The sequence below is a fragment of the Vigna unguiculata genome, chromosome 3 (assembly GCF_037176805.1).
Source record: "Vigna unguiculata cultivar grain cowpea cultivar isolate G323 ecotype 2 chromosome 3, ASM3717680v1, whole genome shotgun sequence".
Lineage (NCBI taxonomy): Eukaryota > Viridiplantae > Streptophyta > Magnoliopsida > Fabales > Fabaceae > Vigna > Vigna unguiculata.
The window spans coordinates 45,958,154-45,979,297 of record NC_140794.1 but is presented as its reverse complement, the minus strand read 5'-3'; the positions used below and the strand labels follow the sequence as shown (position 1 = coordinate 45,979,297).

At 28.1% G+C, this 21,144-nt stretch overlaps 1 protein-coding gene across 5 annotated transcripts; it reads left to right on the top strand.

Moving 5' to 3' along the window:
- The first annotated feature begins 5,655 nt into the window (after nt 1-5,655).
- LOC114176324 (uncharacterized) lies at nt 5,656-10,675 on the top strand. 5 transcript variants are annotated; one of them, XM_028061335.2, is made up of 7 exons: nt 5,657-6,040; nt 6,797-7,010; nt 7,331-7,407; nt 7,539-7,800; nt 7,885-9,041; nt 9,154-9,322; nt 9,708-10,675. In XM_028061335.2, exons 2-7 carry the CDS (start codon nt 6,929-6,931, stop codon nt 10,310-10,312), a joined length of 2,352 nt encoding a protein of 783 aa, XP_027917136.1. In that variant the 5' UTR covers nt 5,657-6,040; nt 6,797-6,928; the 3' UTR covers nt 10,313-10,675. The 5 variants fall into 5 exon arrangements, with proteins under 5 accessions (XP_027917135.1, XP_027917136.1, XP_027917132.1 ...); XM_028061334.2 differs by having other exon boundaries at nt 5,656-6,040; nt 7,551-9,041; XM_028061331.2 differs by having other exon boundaries at nt 7,539-9,041.
- Nucleotides 10,676-21,144: the final 10,469 nt, after the last annotated feature.

Genomic DNA, 21,144 nt, shown 5'->3' with positions numbered 1-21,144 from the left:
GTAAAAATCAATGATATTTAAACAAAGAACTATAATTAAATTATGAATTAAAATTTAAATTATGTTCTAACATTAACTACCAATATTTTAGTTATAAAAAAATTAGTGTTTGTATTCGTCTCTAAAATCACCTTCAAACATAATTTTAATGTCCTCAATTTACTTGAAGCAAACTTATGATTTGCTTCACAACTTATTAATGTTCTTTTTTAGGTTTTCTTATATACTTGGTCATCTGATCGCTTGAATAAGGTTCTTCTTTAACTATAGAACATACCTAATGTTGTTCAATGTAAGAATAATTTCATAGTATATATTTATATAGATCCTATATCAATTGTCTTATAAGAAACATCATTGCCCATCAAAATGTTATCTTCCAACTTATCAAATGTAGTAAATAAGTTCTTGAAACAAGTTCTTGTGAGGACTCGTGTGAAAGCCTCACCCAAAATCCAACACCTATCTAGTAGATGATTGTTGTCCTTTATCAAAGCACGACAAACCTCTTCAATTGGTTATCCAAAAAAATACAAAAATGATAACTAAGAACCTATTCCTATACCAAACTAGTTTTTGCAAAACACCTACTAGTTTCTCCAAGAATTTCACCTAAAAAATATAAAAACTCTCCAAATCCTTTTAAGAACCTTCCTAAGCCAACCTTGAAAATTTCCTTATCATCCATAAACCTTTCTGAGAACATACCCAACCAAAACCAAACAAGAACAAGTCAAGAAACCTAATATTGGAAGCTTAACCAAAACCAAACAAGAACAAGTCAAGAAACCTAATATTGGAAGCTTAACTTGTTTGATCATCTAGTTGCATTTTGAAATTGGAGTAGACTTTTCTTATCATTGCTTGTTATTCTTGTTAAGATTAGACAATCCAATATTGTTAAGAGTAGACAATCTAATATTGTTGAAATCAAATAATTTAATACACTTCATCTGACGATCTAATTCATATGAGATCACTTAATGATTTTGATGATAACAAATTATTTAAGTAATGTGAATTAATATTACATATATTCTCTCTAACATGCGTGTGTTCATGCAGTTGAAGGACTCTTAGACAAATTCATTTTTGTTTCAAACCAAACGATTTATAGGACCTCACTGACGCATTATTAGACGATGTCGGATACTTCAGATTCAATTTATGTTTAGTTCTAATGAATTTTAATCAAGGTGTAACAATCAAAATATTTTTAGATAATCAAGTATACTTGAAAGATTTCATAAACGAATAATATATTTGTGAATTGAAGAACTTTAAATGATCAATAATGTTTTTATGTTTGAATATGGAAACATGCTATCTATGATCAAATAATCACATGCGCATTTGATTTCGCTTAATTGCAAATATGTTTATATATTATTTAAATTGTTTGCTTTATCAAAAAACGAAGATGAGATCACTCTAATGAATCAATTGAAGATCTTATAAGAACTTTCTTTTGTGTTTACCATGAAAAAAAAATGAATTTTCACTTTAAAGTTGATATGTATATTTGCATAATTAAGAGATATCTGATATAGATCTTCACCAGTCATTTTTCGAGAAGATATATAAAGAGCTCAAGTTGAAGATGAAGAGAAAGTGACAAGTAACAACAAAACACAAGCACAAGATTCACATAATGGCTTACGAAGTTTCTCTATCATTCATCTAGTTTGTCTAAAAGAGGATGTGTGAAAACTTTTATAATATACTTCACGTGAAAATTTTCACTTTGAGCTTAAATTATGCTCTCTATTGAAAGTTTTCTTTTCATTCTTGAGATTTTTAATCTCCAGAGGAGATTAAGAATGTATAGCACAGAGATGTGTGGATATTTATTGTAATTTGAGAAGGTTTATGTATTTGTTGTAACCTGAAGAGGTTAGTGTATTCATTGTAATCTTTTGTTTGATTAGTGAAATTTTTTATATTGTGAGCTCAAGGAAAAAGTGGGTGTAGCTCGTAAATTTGGTTGAATTCGTATAAAAAAATTTTGTGTGTGTTTATACTTATAATATTTTAGGATTTTCTGTCTAACCTAGGTCATACGTAGTTGAGGGAAACATAAATTTATGTGTGGTAATAGGCTGTCTTTTGGTCCTAAGAAATTTTTTGACCGCAGCCCAAGTGAATTTATTGTGTTAGTGATTTGATATTTGTGAACTATACGATCTAGTTTAATGCTTTATATAAGAAGAGTTTTCAGACTTTATTCAAATCCCTAATAGGTCTAGTAAATCTTTTCAAGCCTACATGAAAAATGTATGTTCTACTTCTGACATGCATTGACTTGAAACTTCATTATATAAAGGTTAGAGTGAACCTTTTTTTAGTGTATCGAGATGTTGTAACTTATCTGATTTCGTAACTGGTAATGTTGTTCGATGATGGTTTCGGGTAATTAATTAGCTTCAAGAGAGTGAGATGGTTATATGAACCAAGGTGTTTTTAGTAATGATGAAGGCCAGTTTATTTTCGCATTGTTCATGAAAGTGAATTCAAATGGATGCTAATAGATAATAAGGCTGATTCTTCCTTGTCAAATTTCTTCCTGCACCCCATCACAGAAATGTAAGCTTTCGAAAATTTTGATCCAAAATAGGGGTGGGTGGTGGAAATTTGGTATCTAGATTCGTGTTTCTGGAGGCCTAATGTATACTTTCGGAAAAGAAAATTCATTATACAATTGATAAGTGTCTTCTGAAAAGATATTTTTGAAATTGGTCTAGTGTATTTAGGAACAAAATCTGAAAAATTCACATATCTGGGTGCAGGAAAAAAAATAATGGGAGTGCAGAAAGAAACAGTCCGATAATAATTTGAACAACGAAAACAAGAGGTATGAGTTAAATTTTGGCAAGCCCAACTAGAAAATGATTTGTTGATGACCCAAAAGGCCGATAAATTAGGAGAGAAACTAGAGGATTTCTCCTTGCACCCTCAAACATTCTTCTGTATCCCAAAAATTACAGTTTTGACCCTATTGATTGAAAAAAAAATATATGAAACGGATCTCGACAATATGAGTAGAAGTATGGTCCACAAAAGTTCACAGTCTGTAAAATAAGGTTTTAGATAAGAGTGACAATATGGCCTGATTGACAGACCGGTCCACATGCCTGCAAAAAAAACGTAAGGTGAGTCAGGTCATTGAGCCCGTTAACCCGTAGAAGTCTGGTCCACAAAAGTTCGCAGTCCGTGCAAGTTGGCCTGCGGTTCATATAACAAAAGAAAAAATAACTTGCACTTGTGTATATCAGTTATTTCCATTATGGACTAAAGTCTTCCAATTTGTTGAACATTAAAAACTTTATCATCAAATTTTTTTTATTAAAAAAAGGGTAGGATGGTCCACGGACCCACAAACCCGCACTTATGGGAAACGAATCAAACTTTTCAGCCCGTGTTAGAAATGCGAGACGGACCAAGTGCGGGTTGAGAACCGCAATGCCACCCCTAGTTTTAGGTAAGAAAAAACATTTTAACTGATCATAATTAGTGAAGATAGAATAGAATTTTTTTCTTTGATGAAGTTTTTAATAACATAATCATTTGTTGTTTGTAATTTTAAAACTATTTTATTGAGTGTAAGGTTATATGTTATGAATAATTTTGATATCCTTCGTTTATATATAGAATTTGAATAACGTTTATTATACGTGTGAATTGATAATTGGTATTATTATGTCTTATTTTATTTTTTTATTCTCTTTTTAGATATTTTATATTTTAGATTTTATTTAATGTATTTGAGTTGGCATATTATCATTATTTTATTTGACAAAAGTGCCTTTCAGAATTTCAATTGAGTACGTGAAACAGGTCAAAAAATTGACTGAGAGTTTTTTATTTTCTATTTTTTTTATGCAATTTAGAATTGAGAGTTTTGTCATTTATCTTCAAAAGACCATTTGGATGATTGAGGAATAAATAAATATTTAAATTTATTTATTTTTAACTCTTAAGTGATGTGAAATAATTAGGTGTATCAAAACATAATAAAAATATTTTTATTGTGAATTAGGGAGACAAAATGATAATACATAATGCAAACAAGTTTTTACTGTTAATGAAACTCTGATATAATCATAATCAAGTTTCTTATGTGCTTCTGTTCATGAATACCAAAAACAAAAAAAAAAATAATACTTCTATTCTATATTTTGAATTCAACAAAAGAACGAAACCTAATAGGAAAAAAAAGAGTCGCATTCAAAATATATATTATAATTACTTTAGATTAAGATAAAAACATTTATGCTGTGATTAAACAAATGAAGAATTGAAAGCTGCAGTCTAAAAATTGATTGATCCACAAACTAAACTCCTTATTATATCTCCTATTGCAAAGCCAATGCAAAGGAAATATAAAAATTAATTATGTCATACTTGCACAGAATAATAATTGTTAACAAAACCAATGGTAATAACACAAGAATGACCATTGGAGAAACCGAACCAACACCAATATATAAACACCAATTAATGGAGTAAAATAACATAACTTATGTTTAAAATGATCATTAACTCCTCCTAATGCACTCATCTATAAACATATATAAAACGCACAATCAAATCTCGAGTTCTCCACCTTAAGATATATATACGTGATGTGGTGAGGGTGAGGTTCAAATAATTAAACATGTATAAACTAGGTTTTATATAATACCCTAATTTCTGGGGACGTAATTTCTTTTATTAAGAATATTTATATAACCTTTTATACATATTAAAAAAAAATTTCTTTGACTTTCTTTCGTACAGTTTTTTATAGTACAATCTTACTTTGATTTTTTGCTTACATTTTCAGTTGTTTTGTTGTATTATTCTAAACTTAAGATACGATAAAGAAAAGAGAACTAAGAAAAGCAGAAGACAAATAAATAAAACCAAAATTCCAAAGTGGCATGATATCTAGCGCCAAATGGAGGCGTCGTGCGCGTACAACTGCAAAACCTCACACCTCTGAGCTGGTTGTTACGTGATCTCAAACTGCAATCATATGATTCCATTTTTATTCCATAATAATATAATACTATAACTCATGTGAAAATTTTTTCCTTTGACTTCTCTCTCATTAAGCAATGACTTTACTTAACTAATAAGGATTAAACTATTATATTCCCTCTAAGATTATGCAGAGTTATATGATCCTGAACTTGCCTTCTATTACCAAGTAACCGTCCTATATCATAGGCATTGAAGACCATTTTGCAGGAAACAGAATTTAAAAATGTACGAATTTCGGATGTTACCAAGTCCTTCGCCTTCAATTTTTTTTCCTGATTTCACTCCCTCAATCAACGACTTTCCAAGAGTTCATTTTCATCCTAATAAATAATAACTTTTTTTATTGTATCTAACTGTTAAATTCAATTATTTCACTTACATGACTTGGTAAAAGATTTCACTCGCATGGAAATCGCAGCATTCGCAAGAAAAGTGATACGAATTAAGAAAAACACAAACCCTTGAGTCTCATCACTAGACCAAAACAAAAAAAAAAGGTGTTCTACGGTACAGCAAGAGTGACAGCAGATTTATCGAAAAAAGAAAGAAAAAGAATGAAAATGTGAGAATGATTAATCAATTAACTAAATAAATGGCAGAGAGGGAACCTTCGCTTTCATTCATTCACTTCCAGCAATGGAATTAGAGGCCTTGTTCCCTTTTCTTACACTATGAATATTGTAGCTTTTTCCTTTGTCGTCATCATTATTAACTCATTATCAATATTTTTCCCATGAAGTTTTCATCGTTGCCTCTCTTTCTTTCTTTCTTAATACAAAATCCCAGTTCACAATTTTCCACTTTTCCATGACACACATACACACATACACACTTCTCTTTCTGTCTCTGTCTGTCTCTCTCTCTTTCTCTCCCTCCCTCCAGGATTTCCAAGTTTTGTTCCATCTTTTACGATTTTGATATCAAGTTTGAAGCTTTGATGCTTTTCAAGCACACCCACTTTCTTGTTTTTTAAGGCCAGAATTGATATCAGGCTGAATTTCCAGTTGGTGGATACGAGGTTTGTTTTGGTTCTGCTCATTGGTATGTTTATTTGGATGCAACATGTTCTCTGTTTCTCACTTTTTTTTTATTCGAACGTGCATTCAAGTGTATCGTAAAGGGGTCACTTGTACTGTACGATGTTTATGGTTCTGATACAAAAAAGACGGGACAATCTTATTTTGTTTACTGTTAATTCTAACTGATGCCGGAATTTTGAGGTTCAGAGTTGTTTTTTCTACATTTTCTCAGAAACCTGTTGTTGGGCCTTTCTCTTTGCTCTAATTTGCTTTTCCATCAATGGATTCTGAAGTTGTTGATATATGGGGTCCTTAGAAGACAAAGGTTCTTCTTTCTCTTCAGTGTGTGCATGAAAGTCAAAGTTTTCTAATTTTTCTTATAGGTCAATTCATAATTTTATATCAAAGTTCAAATTCTAAAACTGGAAAAAAAATTGGTCAGTTTTGTTTTCCTTTCGCTATTACAATGTTATTATCAATTATATTTCTGTATTATGTTCTACATCGGATGCAATACAATACTAATACTGTCCGATAAGCTTTTTGCCTTATGTTAGCAAGGTTACTCATTCAATTATAACATTATTCACAAAAATGGAAAAAGTGCAGTTTTTGGTATATGCTTTACTATGAAGGAACTCATTGGTTGTCTCTGCGAAAAAGCAGAAACTTGTTTGCGTCAAATATAACTTGGATCTTAAGATCTTAAGATCTTACACTGCTCTTCGATGCCCCACTAACTTTTGGCAATTCAGGGTGTGCAAAGGAGGAGTGCTGGTTCATTTCACATCGCACAGAAGAAAAGGAAAGGACCTGAATTTTTATTTTTTGGGATACGAACCTTGAAATTGATGACATGAGAGTGTTCAAGTTGACCCTTTGACCACATGGGAGGCTTATTGCACATGTTTGAGTTCAATCAGGGTAGGATGGCAAAGAAAATTCATGCCCATAAGAACAATAACGATGGTGAGTATTATTTTATAAATCTAACAGAGACTTCACTCTTGCTACGATATACCTTTTCTGGTTACATAAGCTTCAAGGAAGCCAAATTGAGCATTTTTTTTCCTGATCTCGAAGGATCCCTTTCCAAAATGGAAATCATCAACTGAATATTTCCTTGTCATGTTTTGAAGGTTACTGTGTTAAATGGTATGAAGTTGCATTTTGTAAGATATGTTGCTGTGACTCGGTTTATTGTATTGTTATCATTATTAAGTTCTATTTTATCCCTCGTCAGCTAGTTATGTAAATTCTGATTTGTTATCATACTGTGTGCCATGAAGATATGGAAACATCTGGAAATGGCATGAAGCTGCAAGTAGAAACCTCTCATGTCCACTGTGCAGAAGGAGAATTACCAGTAAGTTTAATTTCACATACCTTCATAGGGGTTTGAAGAAGCCACGATCATTTCATTACATGTTTCATTCACCATGCATACATCATATTTTCTTACAATTCTTAAATGGAATGAACTCTGGTGAATTTCAGTACTCGTGTCAGGTAGAAGATGGCTGGTCAAAGAAAATTGGTTACTCAAATGTGGATCCAGTGAAAAAAGCGAACAAAGAGGGTTTTTCCAAACAATCAGGCACCAGAAGTAATGCCCCCAGCGTTGTGGCAAGGTTGATGGGGATAGAAACCATGCCATTACCGTTAGACACTAAATCTGTAGTTCCATTGGATGAAAGCACACATGAAAATATGGAGAGGAAGTTTTCAAAGAAGAAAATGAATGGGAAAGGTTGGGCTGGTAGGGGTTCTTCAAACTTGAATTCTTTTAGCCATATGGAATTTGATTCATTTTATCAGCACACTGATGATGATGATGATGAAGGTGGACATAGTTTTGGAGAACCGAGGCCGAGGGAACATCCTCAAGAGGAGGAACTCCAAAAATTCAAGAAAGAATTTGAAGAGTATCAATCAACAAGGTTTAAGGAGTGGCCAAAGCTACCCAATGGCCACCAGATGGAGTCAATCTTATCTAAGAAAAAAGAATCCTTTCCATCAAGAAGTAAAACACAAAGTAGGGACTTTGAGGAGTCTTTAATGATGAAATCCAAAAGCAGATTATTAGATATATGCACTTCTCCCACTCAGATAGTTATCTTGAAGCCTGGTTCTGAAAGGGTTTGCAATTGCAACCATGAAGAGAATTGCACCAGTTTATCAGGCACTTTACATAAGAGAAAAGGTATAGAAGATTTTCTTGAGGAAGTGAGAGAGCGCTTGAGGTGTGAACTCCAAGGGATTAGAGATGGTGGAATTGAGACACCTTTCAATGATAAATCTGATGCTAAAGAGGTCACAGAAAGTATGACTAGAGATGCTGAACCTAATTTACTCCGCTCAGAGTCAACAAGATCATACAAAAGTAAAATGCAGCTCAATGGACAAAGTTCCCCAGAATTTTTCAACATAGATACTAGGAGGTTCTTGTCAGAGAGGCTAAGAAATACGGTAAAAAATGAATTGCATTTGGACATTCCTGAAGTGGCTTGTTATTTAGACAATGACAGAGTTAGACTAAAACAAGATACTATAAAGGGTGCAAATGACAAGAGCCAGTGGGGAGTTCTAGAAGAGAAAAAAGAATTACAAACATGTTCCAATAGACATAAATTAGATGACAATGTATTGCTCCACAAGGAGTTGTCACCTAGGAACCTTGAAAGATCCTTGTCTGCTCCTGCATCAGGAGCATCATTTGGAAGGCTTCTTTTGGAGGATCGCCACATTTTAACGGGTGCCCTTATTCAGAGGAAGCTTGAAGCTGTTGAAGCAAGGCCTGTGGGTGTTAAAAAGCAGAAGAAAGATGGATTTAATATTAAAGAAAAACTTTCCAACTTTAAATATACTTTTGGTCTAAGAGGGAAGCTCTTTGGCAAAAGAGTTAAGTCAAAAGTAGAATCACATGGCAGCGAACATGGTGCAATTTTGAGAGATGTCAGGAGTGGACCAACTATTCTCATGAAATATGGTGACAGACATGTAAGTTTGCTATATACATTTTTCATTATTCTCCTCAGTGACCTTTGTTTTCAATTATGTTGCATAAATTGTCGTTATCGAATTATCAGTTTGTGTCATATGTGATTCTTAGGAGAACTCCACCGAGGTACCTCCTAGTCCTGCATCTGTAAGCAGCTGTGCTGATGAAGAACATTGGAGACAGAGCGGGTATTCAAGTCTAACATCAACTCCAGATGCATCTTCATTAGATGATATTTTTGTTCCCAAGGTTTTCAGAGATATCAGCTCTGGTTTGAACGGTGAGAAACAATTTTATATTTCAATTTGATGAAATGATACCACAGACAGTTCATGAATAGAATGTCAATGCATTCCCCTTGTTTTGTTGCATGTGAACGTATAGTTAAATGTACAAACAGCATTTACTCTGTTCTTCAAATGGATAGTGACCCTGCTTGCAAGATATTTTCATGTTAAAGTATGTGTTAGTATTTCTACAAATTTAGGCCTCTTTATTATCCTCGTTTAACAGACATTCTTTGTTTATATCAATAATTTCGATTTATTCATTAAGTTGGTATTTTACAGAATGAGATTAACAAGAGAGTGCAGATCCTTTGCTTCTAATTGCTTTTTCAGATGTCAAATTCTTGTTAACAGTTCTCTTTGTCTTTTATTTGACAGACCTAAAGAGGCAACTGAGCGAGCTTGATTCTGACGGCTATGTTGATTTCACCACAAAGCAGGAGCCGATTGAGTTTTCATTAGTTGAACTGGATGATCCAGCAGAATCTTATGTAAGAGATCTGCTTGTTGCCTCTGGTTTGTACTTTGGTTCATGGGATAAATACATTGGCAACTCAGTTTTTGAAGAAGTGGAAGAATCTCATAGGAAATTGGTGAAGGAGGATGAAAGATCCACAAAAGATCATAACAAGAATAAGTTAGAGCACAAGGTTTTGCTTGATTTGTTAAATGAGGCACTTGCCATTGTTCTTGGACCACCTTTGACATTGTCTAGATTCAGAAGGAAACTAAGCAATTCCTCGTTGCAACCTCCACCATGTGGAAAGGAACTACTAAAGTTAGTATGGGACATTGTCCGTGTTTCTTTACATCCAACGTCCAACACATCTCTTTATTCAGTTGATAGTTTTGTGGCACAAGATCTTGCATCTATTTCCTGGTCTGGGCTAACAAATGATGAGATTGATACATTGGAAAGAGAGACTGCATGTACAATCGCCGATGATTTGGTTGAAGAATTCACAAAGGATATGCTCTTGTAGGATCATTTTTCCCTTTGTTAAGATAACTCACTCTTCCTTCATATTGGAGCAAGGCAAGTACATGATTTTCCCATAGTAACCAGAGTGAAAGATTACTTTCTACTGAGATAGTTGAGAAAGAATACTGCTAGAACGTGATGCATATTTATTATTGTGCCAATGTTTGTGATACAAAGGGAGTACATAGTGTACACTAGTGGTACGCAGGTTATTGTTTCAAAACAGAACATCAATTGATTTAACGATTTATGTCAGCTAAGGTGGTTACTTTATGACATTCTTATATTTATTTGTGCTGTATATAATGTTATAATCGAGAATGCTATTATTTGCAAAATCAAATGGATATGAATTACATTTATACACGTCGTGTCGTACATCGCTGTTCTATTATTATAATGTAGTAATGCACGTATGATAGAGATTTCAGTGGGGTCTGACTCGATTATCCATACACAGTGAGTTTATAGTTATAAAGACTATTTGGGTTCCATTCGATATAGATCTTGAGTTTAAGTGTTGTTGTAACTAAAACCATGATACCTTGGTCACATTAGGAACCAAAAATGCCAATTATGATACTTAAACAAAAAAGAAATATAGCAGATAATTAATATGCGCATGGTTCATGTTTCTGTCTATAAAATTAAGGCAAAAATATAAAGTTAAATATATAATCCAATTGGTGTTAACATAATAAGGATGATGAGTAGATGACATCTTTATTTAGTTGAGTCGATGATACTTCGATGTTATTAAAATTTATGACATTTCAACATTGATTGAACTAGTAAGTTAAAAGGGATCTAACTAAAGTAAAGATATCCTTCATGTAAAAATCAATTTAAAGAATGAATATTAAAAGGAAAGATAGATTTGAAATTGTTGGATATATATTTTTCATATATGAGTTATAGTCATTGAGAGATTGTTGTTTTATATATATGACATTGGTTTTACACATATAAAGCATTTGACACCACTTTTATACAAAAACCTTAAGGTAATAGTGTTATGAGTCTTTATTCTTATATAGTGTTTAACTTTGTATATTGTATCCAATGTGCGACTTTGACTCACACTTGAACTATTTATTGAATTTGATGATTCTTCGATCTTATTAAAATTAATGACATTTTGATTTTTTATTCAAACTGATAATTCAATAATGATTTAACTAAAATTAAGGTATAGTTCATGTTAAAATCGACTTATAAGGAAATAATATTAAAAAGGAAAAAAATAATTTCGAGAGACATAATTACCACAAATTTTAAATCTCCAGATAAAATTTAACATCATATAATTTTAATAGACCAAATTACATTTATAAAATTTTAAAATTTTAATTTCTTCTAAAATTATCAATACAATCAACATATTTTATAATGTTTAAAAATTCGTTATAAAAATAAATTACTCTCTATAAATTATTTATTTATATATAATATTATAGCAAAGTGGGAAATACTTATTTCCAATGTTCACACTAAAGTTGGTTGAAAGTAAACATTTTTCACAACCATGTGTACTAAAGTGTGTGATGGTGATTCGAAATGTCAAATCCAGTAGGTTAAAATTGAATAGTGGACCTAAAACAGCAAAATTGACGGATGAATGGTGGGTTTCTTGTTTTAGGTTTGTTAAGCATGTGATAGGAATGAGCAAGAAGGGGAAAATAAACAATGGTGTGAGACAATAATTAAGGTTTTTGAAAAGATGACTTAATCTGAAACACAAAGTGTTGCATGTGAGTTGATTGCAAACTCTATAGGCACTAATTTGTAGGTGACATGTTGTAAGGTAAGAGTTTATGTGTGAAACTGTTGACCGGACTGTGTTGTGGTGGAAATAGACTTCGGAATCAACTCATGTCTGAGATCTGAATGATTGTATGTAAAAGGCAACTCACTCTTAAATGTAGATGTCTATTGCTACAATAATGTTGCCATCTTATATTACACTATACAACAAAAAATATAGAATAAAATATTTTTCTCTAGAATTAAGTTTGTTTACGTAAACAAAAGAAATTGGAATTCGTCCCACTTTCATTTTTTTAACTTGTTAAATGGTGTTTTAAGTTAATATTTAAGTTAAAATGTGTTAAAACAGTACATAACTCAAATATTATTTTAAAACGTATTTGACACGTCAAAAATTTTATTTATTTTTAAAATTTGGAAACCAAAATATATCATGAATTTTAATTTTACATTCAAGTCTAGAGATTAAAAATGCATTTAAAAATTAAAAATAATCAAAGTTAAAATTAATTGAAAAATGGAAACATTATATTTAAAAGACAATTTCAATAACTTGCTAAAAGAAATCATGATACATTTCAAGAAGAAAAAAAAACGTATCAAATCCCCAATTGATATAATTGTACTATAATATTAAAGTTGTGAAATCTTCTTTATCTTTAACTAAATAAATAAATTTTAATTAAATTATATGAATATCAGTATACACATAATGAATAATAACAAAAAATTATCGATGAATTTTATTAGGATTTTAGTATCAACACGTAATTAATTCCATAAATCTAAATGTCTATAGACACAAAATAACAAAATAATATGAAACGGTGAATAAGGCCATTCTCTTGAAACTCAACAAGAGGTTGTGACTCTTACAACTAAAAGAGTATCACCTTTTAATTTATTTATTATTTTTCTATCCCATCACACAATTTACATGAATTCTATCTTCTCCATCTCTCTCCATTAAACAGACTTTTTGAGGTCTAAATGTCTATGGCCTATGTGACCTATACTAAAGAAAATGTAAAAAATATAAACTCTCTCTTTAAGCATTGCCTATCAATATCACTCTTTCATTAAAAAAAATACAACTATCCTAATCTTATTTATAAAGCTAATATTCTCTTATAATTAATAGAATGTATATTTATTTATTTTGTTAAAAGTGAAATAGGTACAACCAATTTATTACAAGTAACCATAAATTATGCATGCAAATAGGTTCACTTATTAGAATATAAAGAAAATTATAATTAATACTTTACTTTTATATAAGTCTTAACAAAGTATGTACAATTTATATAATTTTGTTTTACATGAAAATCAGAGGACCCTTGTTTAAGTTTGTTCATACTGATATCTGGTATGTCTAATTTGAGGAGTTATCTTACAAAGTATACTTTTGTTGGGATATAAATAAAATGAAGCAGATGATTCTACAATATTTTTTTTTTCTGTACTTTTGTCTTAATAATGTTCTTTCCGTACTTTATCTTATCTTCACGTCTCTTTCCAGGTACCATTCAATTCATGTAAAAGAAGACGTATTTTCATCAAATTGCTTCAATGGCTAGTTCAGTTCGTTGTTAATGATATTTTAATAAAATTTGACAAACTAATTTTTTTAGATATAAAAGATATCACTTTATTATTTTATTTTGATTAAAAAATAAAAAAAATAATCTATTTAATTCTATTTATAAAAAGTTTATTAAATTTGTCAAAAACTCAATTTTTCTTTAATTTTAGCCATATAAGTACATGCTTACGTGTGATAAATTCTATATGCTTATATATCCTTTTGTCACAAACTAGTATTTTTACCCGTGCAACGCACGGGATATCAAATTTTAAAATTAAAAATTACAGTTTTAATAAATTAATTTGAAATTATAAAAATATAATTAAATTTAATATAATTTTATTTTATAAAATTTAATAATAATATTTTAATTGATTTTATAATAAAAATGTATTTAAGTTATTTATATATATTTTTAATAAAATGTATTATATATAATTATTTTAAATAATATATTAAGATTTAGATAATTAAAATTAAGAAATTAAATTAAATTTTGAATGAAATATTGAGTAAAAAATGTAGAAAAATATAATAGTTGTTTCTTTAATAATAAAAATGCTGGACGATATAGAAATTGTTGAGTAGACTTAATAAATATACAAACATTATACGATACAAAAAATGTGAAGAGTAAGCGATATAAAGCTACAAATGATAGATCGTGCTTATAAATGTAATGTTTAATTAGTCAGATAGTACTCACTCTCTTCATATGTGTCAGTTTGGTACTCACTTTTAAAAATATGTCAATCGAATCCCAACTTTTGAACAAATGTCTCAATTAGGTTCCTTTAACTCTTGTAAGTCATTTTAAATATCGATACCATTAATGACGTTAATATTTTTTTCTCAAAGGGACCTAATTGAGACATATTTTTCAAAGTTAGGACCCAATTAACACCTTTGTAAAAGTGGGTATGAAACTGACATATCCAAACAAAAGTGAGTATTATACACCTAAATATAAATAGTAGAATCTTTAAAGATACAAATGTTAGACTGCAAACAAAATATAAATAGTACACAATCAAAACTTACAAAATGTAGACTATGTAGACAAATATAAATAGTACACTATGCAAAAATACAAAGGTTAGACGTTGATAGACTCTTCTATTGGAGTCCTTTTTTTACAATTTTTTTGGATTTTGAATTTCAAATTTTAACTTTGCTCCCATATTTCATAGCTTTTAAAATTTAGAATTTAAATTCAAACTTTATTACTATATATTTTGAATTTCAAATTTGACAATATATATCCTAATTTAGAAAAAAAAACATTGAAATCGACATTATTAGTGATTTTTATATCTTTAAAAATTTTAAGAATGTATAATTTTAACTTGTAATGATATACCAGTGTCTATGTTATAAAAAATATTTTTTAAATTATTGTTTAAGTTTGTGTAAAATGTCAAAAAATATGTGAAAAATATGTGAAAAATATTTAAAAATTCATATTTAAATTTTACAATTATTTATTTATTATTTTACACTATATTTTAATTATTTTTACTATTATTATTATATTAGGAGTAATATGTTAATATATTATTATATTATTAAGAACCATAGATCTTTTGTTCCTAAATATTATATTACTTGTTTATTTTCTATATCATATTTTTAACTTTTATTGTTTTTAATTGTGAATATTAATGTATTTTCATTAAATTTTTTTAATTTATCATTTTTCAAATTTTGATAATATATAAAATACGAACCTTTTTTATAAGTTAAAAATATTTGAAAGTTGTTTAGAGACATTATAAGAATCTATTGAAAAACCTACACTATTTTACAATTTTTTTTAATGTTAAAATTTAAATTTTATTGGTATATTTTTTGTTTAATTAGTTAAATAGTACCACTTTCATTCTAAAATTTCAGTTTGGTAATTGCTTTTAGAGAAAATGTTACTGTATATACTTCGAATTCCAATTTTCACAATATATGAATTTTAATCTTGCAATAATATTGAAATTGAAATAGTTAATTAGTTCCATATCTTTAAAAGTTTAAAAAATTTATAATTTATAATTTTTACCTTATATTTTAATTATATTAATATTATTATATTTTATATTTACATTGTTACATATTATTATATTTTATAATATATTATTATATGATTATGGGTCATCAAATTTTTTGAATATTTGAATTTATATATTTTTATCAGAAATATTAAAGTATTTATTACAAAAATTAACTTTTTGTATATATTTTTCATTTTAAATGTTAAATTTAATTTTTTTATCACATTCTATTTCTTTTACCTGTCCGTTACGATTTCAAATTTGAATCCAAAATTTATTAATATTATTATATGTATTATGATTAATTTTTCACAACTTAAAAACGATATTATTTTCAATGAATTAATTTTGAAATTTATTCTAAAAACACACGGAAGGAATATATTACCTAATATTATCTACTGCTTGATGTTTACAAAAATTAACTATAAGAAAAGTTCAGTTTCGAAGGACATTAAATGAAAAAAAATAGTTTCCAATGTAAATTCAATGTAATGTAATATTATATAAAAATATAAAATGATAATACATTAATCCTACATAAATATAAATTTATTCTTAAATTAATATTTAAATTTAATCATAAATTGATATAAAGTTAAGAATACAACCATAATCAATATTATTAGATCAATCAGTTTTCAAACACGTTAATAGAAGAAGATTTTGGTTTCCAATGCAATATTTTAAAACCATAATTGATATAAAGTTAAGAATACAACCATAATAAGTAATATTAGATCAATCAGTTTTCAAGCACATTAATAGAAGATGATTTTGCATTTTGTATTAATCATTAGCGATAAATAAAGAAGCATATAACATCTCAAAAAACAACATGATAATCTAATATAAAGCTCTCTTAAAAAGGTAGGTAGATTTTTAAAATATTTTCCATTTAAAATTTTAATACAATAAATTCATATATAACATTGCAATGAGAAACACAAAAAGTTGTTGGTTTCTAATATTTAATGTTATTTAATGACAAAGACATTCATCTTTGAGAAGCCGTAAAAATATATCTTGGAAGTAGGTTGGAAGAAACTGAAAAAGTTCTTTAAGAGGTTGAAAAAATATAGCTTGGAAGTAGTGTTGGAAAAAACTGAAAAATTGTTTTAATTCTTAACATCTTTATATTTTTGGAAAATGAAAAGTAGATTTTGAAAAATATAAATATATTTTCAGTAAGCTAGGTAAAAAAAACAAAGTCTTAATTTTTAATTTGGTAATTAAATATATTTAAGGTAAGTGTAATATGTAATGACTATTTTTAAAATAAATTAATAAAATACATAATTTTTCTGTAGAAGAGGAGAAAATATTAATACTTATATAAAAAATATTTGTTAGTTATAAATCTTTCTTCTACTTTGAACTTTTTAAAAGTCTATGTTATTTGAGACAAATTCATGGAGTCAGAACTTTATTTTAATTTTGTTTGTTCAAAAATTTAAAAACTTGGATTATGCCTTTATAATTTGTATTTATTATAAAAATAAAATGTAGTTTATGATTTGCATTTACTTCACTATAAAAATTCTGAAATAGTAAATATTATTTAATCAAATAAGATTTAATATTATATTTTAAAGTATTCACTCTCAATTCTACAAAACATTTCAGTCATGTAATATCCGTAAATTCCACACAAAATCCTAATTAATTTATTATATTACGTTCTTTAATTAGATTTATTTTATAAAAATTAGCTACATTCTCCAAGAAACTTTGTAAAAGTTTCTAAAGTTGTTATTTTATCATATTCACTTCAAAATATTAATTATGAAGACCACCAATGATGTATATTTTGGGACAATGCACATTAGAACTCAAAACAGTATTGTTAGCTTTGCAATTGTATATAATTATATATTAGATTATATACTATTAGAGATTTTGGTCATTCAAAATGACTTTTACTCTATGAAAATGTGAGAAGATTTTTGGACCCCGTATAAAAGTTTTTCAAGAAGGTATGTAGATTTTTTAAAATATTTTCCATTTAAAATTGTAATACAATAAATTCAGATATAACATTGTATTGAGACACTAAAAAAGTTGTTGGTTTCTTCATAATTAATGCTAATTGATTATAAAAATGTGTTGGAAGAGGCAAATTTTTATCTTGAAAGTAGTGTTGAAAGAAATTGAAAAGTTGTTTTTATTCTCCTAAACATCTTTTAATTTCTGGAAGATGAAAAGTATTTTTTGAAAAGTATTAAAAGCATATCTAGCAAGTCAAGTAAAAATAGTTTTAATTTTTAATTTGGTAAATAAATGTATTTAAAGTAAATAATTTTATTTGCCTTTTTTATTAATAAGAAATTATTAATTAATCAGATTCAAAAAAGTGTAATATGTAATATTATTTTTAAAACAAAAATTAAAAAAATAACTAATTTTGTCTATAAAAAAGGAGAAACTATTAATATTTATATAAAAATATTTGGTAGTTATCATTCATTATGTATTCTTTTAATTTTAAATTATAAATATTTTTTGTACTCTGAAATTTTTAAGACGTGGGACTGGAATGAGGAAGCAAACAAATATATTTCATTCATGGATTTAACTTATTAAACTTTAATAAATATTTATTGAAGCATGAACTTTATTTCAATTTTGTTTGTTGAAAAATTTAGAAAATTTAGATTTTACCTCGATTTGCATTTATTTTAAAAATAAATTGAAACTTATGATTTCCATTTACTTCACTATTATAATTCTTAAACAGTAAATATTATTGTATCAAATAACATGAAAATAATATTTGAAAGTATTCACTCTCAAAACTACGAAACATTTCAGTAAATATCGTGTAATATTTTGTAAATTCCACACCAAATCCTAATTAATTTATTGTATTACCATTTTTAGTTTAATTTATTTTAAAAACAATAGTTACTTTCTCTAAAAAACTTTGTAAAGATTCCTAAAATGTCATCTTATGATACTTACTGTTTCAAAACATTAATTATGAAGACCACCAATTATGTTTTTTTGGGACATGACACTCTCTTACTATAATAAATGAATGTTGTATATTCCAATACATATCTGGAAATCTGATCTACACATATGAACCCATATGAGTATCCTTGAAAGAAGATAAGTTGTAAATTGGAGAAGATAAGTTGTAAATTGTAGACGTAGCAGCGTTCTTTGAGTGTGAAGAAAGGTACCGGTAATCAAAGCGTGTTAGTGATAATAATATTACGTAGAGCAATCATGATTATCGTCTTGAGAAGTGTTGATGACTCTGGACAATGCAATTAATTTTATCTTGAGAAGTGAAAACCATAATGAAGAGAAATTTAAAAAAATGAAACACTCATTGGTTGACGATTTAGTATTTAATATTGGAATATGAAAACATTTAATAATTAAAACGTGTAGCAGATGATATCATTATCTCGAGTAGTGCGAAATTTAATGCATTTGAATATTGATTGACACGTTGTTATCATTATCTCGAGCAGTACGAAATTTAATGCATTTGAATACTGATTGACACGTTGATTTGGAGATAATTCGAACCACTTTTTGAAGGTGTTGGAATACAAAAAGTTTTTTAAACGGTCATTTTAAATTTATTTTTCCATAAAAATTGATCTTAAATTCTTATATGAAAATGGTGAAAAATATTTTAATTATTTTATAACTTATATTATTTTAATAATAATAATAATAATTAATAAGTAGTAGTTGTATTTCACTAGCGTTTAAATTTTCAATTTATATGGAATGGTAATTAATGTTAATTAATTCAATTTCTAATTAAAAATAATTTATATTGATTAAAATGAAGTCGAACAAAATCTAATACAAAAAAGGAAAATACATATAATAAAAGAGAATAAAATATAACTTTTATATTGAGATATATAATAACTGCATACAAAATAAGAGTCCAATTGAAATCTTCTTATATATTGATATATTTATATATTGATATATATATATATATATATATATATATATATATATATATATATATATATATATATATATATATATATATATATATATAAAGTTCAAACAAAATTACATACAAAGTTTTTAACTTTAATACCAAAAAAATGGATAAAGAACTTTGATATCTCTGCTTGTTCTTTCACTTTCAACTTCAAAAAATAATTCAGGGTGATCCTCTGTAAAGAGTTGATGATCTCCATAGAAAGATCTTAGTTGGTTCCACCTTGGGTAATCATTGGAGTGTGAATATCCATGTTGTAAGTAACATGGTGAACATTACTTTGGTAATCAACAACAATCCATTTAGCAGCAAGGTCCTTCCAATAGCGTATTATGAACACTCGACGTGTCCAAAGTCCTTAAAAGATTAGCAAGTTAAGAATAAAGAAATAAATAAATATAAATAACAAAAATAAATGAGTTTGAATCAAAAAAATATACCTGGTCTTTCAAAAATATAGAAATGAATCTGCCAACCATTTCTGAAGAAAGTATGGATTGTGGTGTGGGCATGGATTCCATTGCAGGAGAATAGGTTGGTGATGAAGTAAAATTGTAAGAGAAGAAAATGGGTAACAGTAGAAAAATCAGATGTCTGACTTTGAATTGGTAAACATAGGGAATATATATATATATATATATATATATATATATATATATATATATATATATAAGAATAGGAGAAGTCATAGCTGTTGGAAGTATCCGTACATACTGGACAGTCTGAACTGGTAAAAGTACAGGTTAATAAATACGAATTAAAAAATAATACGTTAAAAAAAAAGAATTATGAAGCGTCGTAAAAGTATAAGAAGAATTATTTAATGTAATTTACTAATGTTGATTTTTTTCAGGAAGGGGTATTTAATATTGGAATAGAATAAAGTTTAATAATTATAACGCATGGCAGATGATGGAGCAGTGGCAGATGATGGAGCAGTTTATTCATCATTATCTCGAGCAGTGCGAAATTTAATGCGTTTGAATACTGATTGACAGGTTGATTTGAAAAAAATTCGAAGTAGTATTTGAAGGGGTTGGAATACAAAACGTTTTGTAAATGAAATGGTTTTGATGGAGTATACGGTGATTGGCAAAATGTGAAGAACTCTTTGAAAAATGTCCGAATAAAAACAAAAATTGGGTAAAAATAAAGAGATTTGGTGATACAGTGCATTATTAGAAAATACCATTAACAAAAAAATGACACAAACAGAGTTTAAGGTAGAAAAATGAAGAAGATGAAGGGTTTGCTTGTAAAAGGTGGAAAAATACAGATAAATTGGTAAAGAAAAAGGTATTTTGATACAAATTACTTACCAGTTAAGTTGTACAGCGAAAAAGACTCGTGCATGACTTTGAAATCTTGATTTGAAGCCTGTATCCAGAAGAAAAACAGTTAGATCAAGGTAGATAAACGGAAAAAATAGTTAGATTAACTATTTTTGGTGTAGAACTTTG

Coding starts and splice junctions, on each gene's coding strand:
- LOC114176324 (XM_028061331.2), top strand. CDS start 6,929: ATGGGAGGCTTATTGCACATGTTTGAGTTCAATCAGGGTAGGATGGCA. Junction 7,408..7,538: donor GTGCAGAAGGAGAATTACCA/GTAAGTTTAATT, acceptor GGTGAATTTCAG/TACTCGTGTCAGGTAGAAGA. Junction 9,323..9,707: donor TATCAGCTCTGGTTTGAACG/GTGAGAAACAAT, acceptor TTTATTTGACAG/ACCTAAAGAGGCAACTGAGC.